Source organism: Chenopodium album, chromosome 4 (genome assembly GCF_948465745.1).
Source record: "Chenopodium album chromosome 4, dcCheAlbu1.1, whole genome shotgun sequence".
In the NCBI taxonomy this organism is placed as follows: Eukaryota; Viridiplantae; Streptophyta; class Magnoliopsida; order Caryophyllales; family Amaranthaceae; genus Chenopodium; species Chenopodium album.
In genome coordinates, this window is record NC_137837.1 from 3,790,676 (window position 1) to 3,801,689 (window position 11,014).

At 34.0% G+C, this 11,014-nt stretch overlaps 1 protein-coding gene across 1 annotated transcript; it reads right to left on the minus strand.

Annotated features, from left to right (window-relative positions):
* Nucleotides 1–272: 272 nt before the first annotated feature.
* On the minus strand, nucleotides 273–9,204 carry LOC145628598 (ALBINO3-like protein 2, chloroplastic). The gene is made up of 14 exons (XM_081680934.1): nucleotides 8,751–9,204; nucleotides 8,161–8,267; nucleotides 7,136–7,263; nucleotides 6,980–7,051; nucleotides 6,554–6,655; nucleotides 4,951–5,010; nucleotides 4,646–4,711; nucleotides 3,647–3,694; nucleotides 2,434–2,610; nucleotides 1,818–1,873; nucleotides 1,616–1,733; nucleotides 1,330–1,416; nucleotides 808–917; nucleotides 273–667 (listed from the first exon to the last, which is right to left on the minus strand). The coding sequence occupies exons 1-14, from the start codon at nucleotides 9,113–9,115 to the stop codon at nucleotides 502–504; spliced, it is 1,662 nt and encodes a 553-aa protein (XP_081537060.1). The 5' UTR covers nucleotides 9,116–9,204; the 3' UTR covers nucleotides 273–501.
* Nucleotides 9,205–11,014: the final 1,810 nt, after the last annotated feature.

Here is an 11,014-nt window from a genome sequence, read left to right on the forward strand (position 1 = left end):
AGACAACCATACTAGCAGCATATGAACAAACTATTGCCTTTTCCTTTCTTGTTATTCAACTCTACTAGCGCGTCTAATCTTATTTCAGACTATGCATCTTGTTTTCTTTACACATAACACTAACTTTAAATCATATACTATGTGTTAAGTAGACTTTATCAATGTCCATCGATCCAAGAAGCATTGACCTCTTCCAACTTTGAAGAAAAGCCTCTAGTTATGTAAAGAATTAGAGAGAGATTTAGCACTAATTAATACTTCCAGTTAGATAATTGAATGGAAGATAAATCACAAGATGCATTATGTATAATTGATACAAAAGAATTACAAGTTGCTATTATTTTTCTCAGGCTTTACTGTCATTCTGTGCCTACCTATCATATTTCTTAAAATAAATTACATGTATATACAAGTTCAAAACTGCTGAGATTGCTCTCATGGTAAAATTCAAAGAATTAAGCAAAAAAATGTACAACAAAATTTTGTATCCTTCTTGTAGGTTCAATAGTCAGCTCTTCGGCTGCTGGCAAGGTCAGCAACAAAATTATCACCTTTATCGGTATCTTTTTTCAAGTTCTCCAAATAAACACTATATTTAGGATCATAGGCACAGGCCATGCGCAAATATTTGTCAGATTCCTCTTTACGACCTTCAATGCGTAAGAAACTGAAATCGGAAAAGATAAATATAAGAAACTGGAACTAAAAAAAAAAGAGAATACAGAGTATTAACGAGTATATGCAACTGTTCTTTGTACTTTTCTTCTACATCCGTGAGACTACTGTAATCAAAACCCTACTCCGTACCTGGCAAAACACATTATACCCTCATAATAACGATCCTTCACAATAGCCTCTTCTGGCACTTCAATGTCCTTCATTCTTTCAAAGTGAGTAAAAGACTCAGCTACTTTCCCCTGATCAGAATAGTATAATAACAGCAGGGTAGCATACCACCAAAAGGTTAGTACATACACTTGAAAAAAAATGTCAGGAAACGTAAATTAGCATCTTGCTACAAGGACATTATAAACAGATTCAGGGCCACTGGAAAAGTGCAAATTTAACACAGATCTAGTTAGAATTTAGAAAGGTCTCTCTGAGATGCCAATTTCATTCACTACCTAATGTCATCAAACAGCTCTTTGATCTTCGTTAGGTTGATTCAAACAAATTCAGAAATATGAACTTTCCACATGGCTTGTGCCTCATTTCATTGTCACTAGTAGACTGAACATCATGTTATTGACTTATGCATAATATGCAGAATTCATTCTTGTATTACAGCTAATAAGCACCTATAAACTTATGCACAATATGAATGTGTACCTGCCGATAATAAGCAGCGCCAGCTGACATAGATGCTTGAATGAGAAAATCGATCGACTCAGCATCAGTTGGTTTCGCAAGAGAAATCTATGACAAGAAGAAGAGTAAGGAAAAGAAAATGTCTTTGCCCTACAGCACTGGGTAGCTGTAATGTTTCCAGGATCACAACTTCCAAAAATAACATTAAAATTCACACAAGCCATCCTCTTCGAGAATTGGATTAATCAACGTAAATTGGATCATACCCATGTTGTAAACATTCATCCAAAGACATGCAAAATCAAACCTTTGAAATAGCAGATTCTAAATACTCAGCAGCATTTTCATAGTCTTTCAGCTGTAGCATAGTCTGTCCCATAACAGTCAAAGCTGAATAACACTCAGGATCCTTGTCAAGAGCCAGTCTATTGTAAGAGGTAGTTCAGTTAAGCAATCAGAGAGATGCAATGAGGCCAATCAAAGGTAATTATCGATAACAATAATATTACCTCAGCAACGGAAGTGCTCTATTGACTCTTCCCGCACACAAGTAGGAAACTGAAAGCTGTTTGAAATTGCAAAATTAAAACAAAAAGAAATTATTTCACACGATTTTCTACAAGTTCAAGGTAAAGTTAATCAATATCTTCAAGAAGCGACTAATCTGACTATCATGTAACTTTTTCAACACAAATTTTAAAAAAAATCAGGTGTACAATAATTATCATACATCCGTTGTATATTTGCCCTAAAATGATCAACCCCAATATGTATAAAAGTTACCTCAATGTGTATAAAAGTGGCTCAGTACAGATAAAAGTTATCTACACTTAATTGGTAAAGTAATACTACTTTTTTTATGACTGAAAATCAAATTTTAGTGAATGAAAATTTGGAAGTAATTATATTACCCTTATAAACCTTATCTCGTTGCCTATTTACTTTAAAATTGTATCAGGTTTAAAGTTACCCAAAAAGCGCAAAAAGTTACCCTAAATTGGCTAAAAGTTACCCTAATATTGTTCGATGTATACTTATTTTATTGTAAATAGGTGCACACAAAAGTTTTTTCTTTTTCATATATATAGGGACCCTCTGAAGGGTTTATGATGAAAATGCACTCACATTAACCAGTTGTTCAGAGGATAAGTTGAAAGCAGAGACATGTCCATGTTCTTTTGGAGCGTCCAGAAGTGCAGACCCGCTTACATTCTTTTCATGATCAACATCCACATTTTTACCCTTGCTGGGTAAGGGTACACCCAACCTTTGGCGAATAGCAGGGTTTTGCAGACAAAGGTTCTGTATCATTTAGTAAACAATAAATGAGCTATGTATCAGAGAATTGTTTGTAACCTACAAAATAAAATAAGTTCGCAAGGCAGGTTCATACAGAAGGGGGGCACCTCATTCATGGCAACGAGTGAAGCTAAGTGATCAGTCTCTGCCTCTGATACCCACCTCAAAAAAAAAAAAAAAAAAAAGCCAGAGAATACAGAAGCTATAAATAAATCATGGTACTATAGGTCCATAAGCTTCGTTTTGTTCTACGGGTATTTGGAGATGGATGTGTGATAGGGAAGAAGAGGTTGGTGGTGATAGTGTTTAACATGTCCAGTTCAGACTATAAGTACAATAAGGTTGGCTTATCAAGAGGGGAGGCTCAAGAATTTAGGAAGAAAACCATGTTAAAATAGTTGTAAATAGGAAACTTAGGACAAGACATAAACCAATTGCAGACAAATAATGTTACACTCTGAAGCATATGGTTTTAAACAGAAGATAACAAATAACTCCAACACCAGAAATATCAAGAACCCAGTAAGCAGTTCCTATTATGACACCTGGGGGAAGAATTAGTTCAAGAAGGCACACGCTCCACAATGGACACAATGAAATAGCCCTCAGGCATTCTCTTAATAGCACTCAAGCTAACCTTATGCATTTATGGAATTTATGGAAGGCAGGACAATTAGGATCAATTCTTGTATGACACGATTCAAAAGCACATCAGCTAATATGTACAATAGTAGCCCATATCCCAACTTGGTGTTACACAGCCTACAAACTCAAAAGTGAGGCCAACAAGAAGGATTACAAGATAACATGAGATATAAGCATGACTTGAGGATCCAAAGTCTGCCAAAAGTGTAACATTAAAGATAGTAATATCCTTATTGGGTTCTTTCCATTAATTTCTAGAACTATTCTTTTTTTCCTCTATTTAAGGTAGAGACTAGGAAGTAGGTGCACATGCGCGATTAAATAAAATATCAAAAACCAAAGCTACAAGTTCTCACATTTTTCTTCTCTATAAGAAAACAAAGGACATACTGACCTGAATAAGGCTTAGAGAACTGTTGGTCACCCAATAGACATGACTTCCCTGACAAAACAATTGACATAAGGATGGAAACATTACAAAAGTTTGATATCCTATGAGAAAATAGAGACAGAATACTAAGGCATCACAGTTTACAGCTAAAAACATCACATATTCTATTCTCGACGACACATCAATAACTATATACCGAAATACACACCAACAATGACATGTGTTATCTCCTGGTGTGTCTTTAGTTTATTTTTTATTTTTTTATTTTTTTTTTGAAAAAAAAAATATTATACATAAGGAAGAAATCTTTCTATGTATAAGTATAATTACGAAATACACTGGAAGATTTGATTTAGCTTTTCAAAACCAACATATTGACAACTATTAAGTTAAGCAAAAAAATAAAAATAATATTCTTAACATATTTTGTGACATGTGGACTATTTTTTAGGAAAGACATATTATGTACTACATAGGTTTATTACAACAAGATTATATACTATGTATTATTTTCTTGATTTTTTTTTTTTTAATTATGTAATAGAAGCTACGGGCTTATAATGAAACGTGAATATTAAATAAACAAAGGATCTTTGTGTGATTTCTTGATTTTGTCATGTTTTTAAAATCAGTTATTGAAAACTACCGTGCATGGTACGGGACCTAACCTAGTATTAATTGTATAATACTCCATCACAGTTCTCATGCAACAAAATCACTTTTGCTCAGAATACAAAAAAGTTATTCAATATGAGCAGAAGGTTCCAAAATTCCATTCAGCAAATCAAAATTAATTTTAGCCAGCTCAAATGGCACACTTCTCATAATTTCAAAACAGAAGATGTAAACAAATTATTACCTTTTTCTAGTTATGTTTTGGCCTTTAGTCATATACTCATATACGAAGCATTCAATATAAAGATCATATTTAATAATATGGGATCGGGGAGGAAAGAGAGAATCAAAACAGAGATCAGCAGAATATTATTTAAGAAAACTAACCTGGGGCATATGAAATCCTAAAAATAGCATCGGTAATGTTAGAAATTCCAAATACCTCTTGTACAACTGCAGCCAGAGAAAGAAAAGGGGAAAAAAACGAAGGGATGTAAGATACTTATGAGAACCCATAAATGTATACATGTAAAGCTAACAAGTTCCATATCCAGGCAGGTTTTTGCATCCATAAAAATGATATATACAGTATAAAAGAAACCCCAATCTCTCCAAGAAAGCATACTGCAATATTATACAGTCCTATAGAAGACAATAAAACACATCAAAATCTATAAAAATATGTCACTCACTTTGGCTAACAGCTGAAGCATTCCTTTTTCTTCTGAAGCAAAAGAGGACCTAAAATTTATCTGACAAATAATAATAAAAAAAAAAGGGGGGCTCAGAATGCTTTTCACTGATTTCAGCCCATAAAATTGATTTCACTTATTTCAGTAGCTAGAGGGGAAAAAATAAAATAGACACAAGAAATTTCCAATAAAGAAAATTAAAATAGATCGATGGTGATAGGTTAATAGCTGAAACAACCTTACATATTTCAGATTCCAGAGTGACAGTATTGTAGATTTTAGGCAACGTAGTCAGAAAGTTCACAGTTTGGTCAATATCCCATAGTTTCAGAAAGAAGCTCACTGTTGCAGATTTTGAAAGATGCATGCAATAACAATGTTCTTAATTTTACTTCAAAAGATGCACCTTCAGCTCTACAATTTATATGTCTGAAGCCATACATAAGCAGAAAAGAAATTACGGAGTACGTAAGACACAAATACAACCTTTTTCTAAATTTAGCTCTAAACAGGGATATGGACCATATGGTTAGTCAACACTACAGGACTCATCTAATCAACAGGCAACATCAATGACTATCACAGACCAGCATGCATAGTGCTATTAGGACTAGATATCTGTTCAATAATTTTTAATAAAACCTAAAACCTTAAAATTTAAATGGACATGAATCTAAGATAGGAGTTTTAGAAATTAATACAGACTTTTGAATAAATTGACTTACACATGTCCAAAACTTGACATAGAATCCAAAACAAACTGAAACCATCACAGTACAATCAACATACCAAGAATTCAAAAAATTGTGCCTATCTAAACAAATATTAAAGTTTTATTTATAAAATTTTCTTTACCATAGATCCCATCCCACAGAAAAAGCTAGAAACATGAGAATTCTGGAATGGCAGCCAATTATTAGATATACACGTCAAAATTATAATTCTATACTTTCACAAAAAAAAAAAAGCCTTCCCATGGTAACAATATTCATCAAATAAACCAGAGCACAAAAGCAAGCCTCTCAAAAAGTCTAATACCCAAATTTCCCAAAACAGTGGTGAGATAGAGGCCAAACAAGACTGAATTATCAAACAAGGAACAGAGAGTATTGTTGGGAGGGGGGTAATTGACCATCTTCTGCTTAGTCAAATGCAAGAGACCAATAAGTCACTGACCACCTTTAGGGCCCGGGTTCAGATTGCAAGGGGCAGGGCAGCAAATTGCACCAGGTTAAGATTTATATATTAGAACCTTCCCTAATAAAATTTGGTCAGTTCAGCACATGACAAGAAAAACAATTAAGGCTACTGTATTATGTCACCCATAATCCACCTAGAGATGGCTGGACCAAAAATTAAACACACTAAAGGTTTACTCCAGAAATACCAATCAGAACACAAATACAAAATTAATAGTTGAGCTTGGATGATTTATAAAAAGCCAAAATTCACTAATAAGTTGGTAATGGGGACACAACCACACAGATTTTCAGATGTAAATTCTAACAAGGATGTTAATAACTTTAATATATTCATTAGAAGTCACAGTTACCTTTTTTAACTAGTGAGAGATTGAGAATGAAGAGAAGGAAATATCCGGTACCTGGATATTACAAAAATGCAAACCAGCTATAAGCAGAGGTAAGATGGGCCCAAAAGGACCATTTGGTACTTCAGTCAAATTCTGAAACCATAAGATTCCTTCCTGCAGAAAATTACATTTTAACCTTATTGAGTAGCAAATTAAAAAGAAAAATATCACAACTTATAGGATATATACTAAATGTCAGCTGCAGTAAGACCCCAAAAAAAAAAAACTTGATGGAGTGGAAGTGTGGAACCATCTATACAAGAGTTAAACTTTGAGCTATATGCCAGAATGCCACCACTAAACTTGGGCATTTACAACCACATCCCCCCTCAAGCATGAAAAAACCGATGAGACCTTGGAACACAAGCAAATGAGTATTAAGAGGGCAAAGCATCACGTAAAGAATTATCACAACACTCAAAGTTGCCAGTGACTTACAGTATCAAATCCTGGATACAGATCCAGTGACATTTTCCGGATACTAGCCATCCATAAGATGAAGCATGGGATCTGCAAACCAACGCAAAGCAGGCAAAAGTGTCAAAAACATTCACCTTCCTAAAAAAAGCTATAGCACAATCACTTTCAGCTGACCTGGACTGCAAACGATGCCAGAAACCACAAATATGAAGGACACCCTAGCGCTTGTCTTTCCCTCCGAAAAAGAGAGAACTGATCTACGTAACTTTTTCCCGAGAAAGGTAGCGGGATTGAAGGAGGCACTTCAAAAATCCAAATGACAACAATGAAAAAACCAGTATGAAATGTTTGTCGTGGTGATCAAAGAAAAATATTTAAAGTACAGACAAAAAGGCACCAAATTTTCTCAAGTAAAGCTAGTCCATAATACCTATTTTGTCACATCAGAAGGTATGTAATAATTGTGTGATTTGTGCCTAAAGCAAGCTAGTTATCAATTTCCACATAAATGATTAAGAGAAAATTCCCAAAAGGACACTATGGTCAATAACAATATTCTCAATTGTGGAAAAATCATTCAGCAGTAAGCTCTGATATAAAAGGCTCTGTATTCTTTTTGAAAACAAGGGCACAAGGTTCAGTATTCTAAGAGAGGTTGTCAACAATCATTGAGTACTAAATATACAACTAGCAAATAAAGTCCCCAATTGTTATAGTTTCACATGTAATTGAGTACTAAATATACAATTGTTCAGTTGACATGTAAATGTTCTTAAATAGCAAGCCAAACTACAAGCTATTAGTTAGGCCAATGCCAATGGTGAAAACAAAGCCACATGAACCAAACAGAAGGCACACATTGGTCAAGTACCCCACCTATCCAAAGTTAAATGGACTCGGTAACTATTCCAGGGAATTTGAAGTTGATAGTCCACCGTGTTTATCAAAACAATATACATAAGAACAACGAGTTCTCACTGCCACACTTGATCCTTATCTCGATATATCCTTGGAACTTATTTTGCTAAATAAGCCATTTAAAATGTAAACTCTACAACCGTTCCAAGTTTAAAAGAGTGATCAGAAAACTAAAATAATCTATTTTAACCTATAATCAAGTTGCCTTTGACAATAGAAAGAGCTAAACTGCAGAAGTGCAGATACACAACGAGTTGATGACGGAGGTATAAATAACATACATTTCGGGAGCATCTCGCCAATCTGCTTCATCTTGTGAAGCTGCAACACTATCCATGGAAATAATGTAATCCTCATAGCCACAGTTGATGATGCAATTACTATCCACCTTTCCAAAAAAAAAAAAAAAAAAAAAAAAAACCAAAATTACAAATAAGATATGATAGATAGTCGAAATTGAGTAGCATATATATGAACCATAAACCCAAATGTTCATTAGGCATCAATAAGAACTACAACACAATTACTATTATACGATTCGTCTGAAAATTAACATAAACTCTATTGGAATTTCAAATTTTCAGCACATTAGAGAACATCGAATTATATTCATCCCAACAAGAAAATTCCATCCACTAACAAAAATTGAAATTTAAGTGATAAAACTACCAAGGATGATCAATTTATATGAAAATATACATAATTTATCACAGAAAATAGCCAATACTATCAAGTTCCACCAAAATGAAATCAATAAACATAATTACAATCATAATTCTACAAATTGAATAAACATAAACATCAACTTGATCAACAAAATTGATATCACAACATTAAAACAAAAAAAATCTTATAAACTTAATCGAATTACCAAGGAAGACCAGTGAGGTCATGGAAACCATCAAGAACAGAGACAAAATAACGAATCGGAAGAACAGAATCATCTAGAAGGCGATCAACAACATCAGAAATCTGAGAACCGTCGATAAACCCTAATCTACGAAGCTCCGATTCAGTGACCGAGTTGAGCTGGTGAGTGAAGTCCGAGCCAGAAGGTTGAGAGGAGAAGTAACGAAACGACGTCGTGGAGGGGGAGAAGAAGGAGGGAGTGTGATCGGAGGTGGTCGGTAATGGCGGCGAAGGGTTTGGGGAAGAGGAGAGAGAAAGTAGGAATGGTCGGAGGAGAGAGAAATGATTGCGGCGGAGGTGGCCGGAGATGAGCCTCGAGGTCGCCATTAATGGCGGCGGGGTTGGTCTGTTTTTAAATATGGAGAAAAAAGGGGTTTTGTGACTTGAGTCATCTTACCATTTCTGGAAAAATAGAGGTGATGTAAAAATTTAGGGAAATTATCACCCAAGGTTCGGGCTTTTATTAATAATACACCAATTTAGTTTTGTTTATCAGCAGTACACCCAAGGTTTAATACACTCATCTACAGTAACGCTAACGTTAATTAAAGGTTAATTTTAGGTTAATCCACTTAAAATGACATGACTAATTTGCCCCCCTACTCCAAATACATTTTTTTTTTACATTCCTACTCCAAATACATTAAATTGCTCCTTTCAAACCTCAACTACCTATATTAAAAACTCCTAAGTCAAAAGATCATTCATCTTCTTCTTCCTTCTCACTCTCTCCCCTTTTTCTGCTGCTGTGAGGTTCCATAATCGACGGGCGAATTGAACAAAATTCTAGCAAATTCTGCACTTCATTGTTAATCTTAAGGTAAGTTTTCATCCGAGTCTTTGATTTTCTGACTTTCGCTTAGTTTTGGTATTATATGAATTTTTTGTTTAAATGGTTGAACTTTGGTTTCCATGTACAATTGTTAGCGAATTGTGGTTTAAATTATGCACAATGTGCCTGTAATTATTATTTGTTGCTTTATTGTTGTATTTTTGCACAAATAATTCGAATTGGGTGTGTTTGAGTAGATATATGTATGTTTGTGTGTGAAAAGGGAAAATCAGAAAGGAGGGAAAGTATGTATAGAGGAAGAGGGGCTGGATAGGGTAGAGTACATAAAGGAGGGAAAATGAAGAGGGGAAAAAAGGGAGGGAATTTTTTAAGTTAAAAAAATCGAATTAAACCCCAACTTAACCTTTATTTAACGTTTGTTTAACGTTAAGTGTATAGTTGATAATCGTGTGAAACCTTAGGTGTACCGCTGATAAACAAAAACTAAGTTGGTGTACCATTGATAAAAGCCCGAACCTTAGGTGTACCATTGATAATTTCCCAAAAATTTATTTTTTTGGCTTTAGCGTGGCTTAGTTATGCCCTCTAAGCTTCGATCACCCGAGTATACCTTAAGTTAGGCCCTATTCTATTCACCTTGATTTTGTTGAACTTAAATTATTTTTACTGATTTTCTATTATAATTCTTCTTTAAGAAAAAATTGAATTTTACTGAACTGAACTTATTTTTACTGAACTGAAATTAATTTTATTGAATTGAACTTATTTTTACTGAACAGAAATTATTTTTCTTAATATTATTTATTTAAGGTGAAGAGAACATGGCCTTAATTGTGAACGTATATTATGCTCGCATGAGTATACTAGATTTTATTTACTATGTAGGGAGTATATATGGATTACATATATTTGAAGGGACTTTTGGAGTGATGATTTATCTATTGACATTATCATTCCCTCGTATTTTGAATGACTAGATTGCTATTCATGGTTTATTTTAACCAAAATTGTCCACTTATTTACTCATATACCATTTGATTCATACTCTCTCCGTTTTTAAATACTTGCTCCATTTCTCCATGCGCGGAGTTTTAGGAGAAATTGGATAAAATAATAAAATATGGAGGTAGTGGGGTACTCGAGAAAATAAAAAATTATAAAAAGCAAAAGTAGTGGAAGAATAGGAGGAGAGAGAGTATTATGTTGGGTCCACTAGGTGTGAGAAATGAATTAAATATTGTAAAAGCTTTCCAAAAAAAGAAATGGAGCAAGTATTTTAAAACGGTCGGAAAAGGAAAGTGGAACAAGTATTTAAAAACGGAGAGACTATTACTTTTGAAAATATGATACTATGTGTATTATTCGAAAATATTGTACTGTAATCTGTGACCCTTTTTGGTAATTAGATGTTAGCTGATCAATATAGCGGTTTA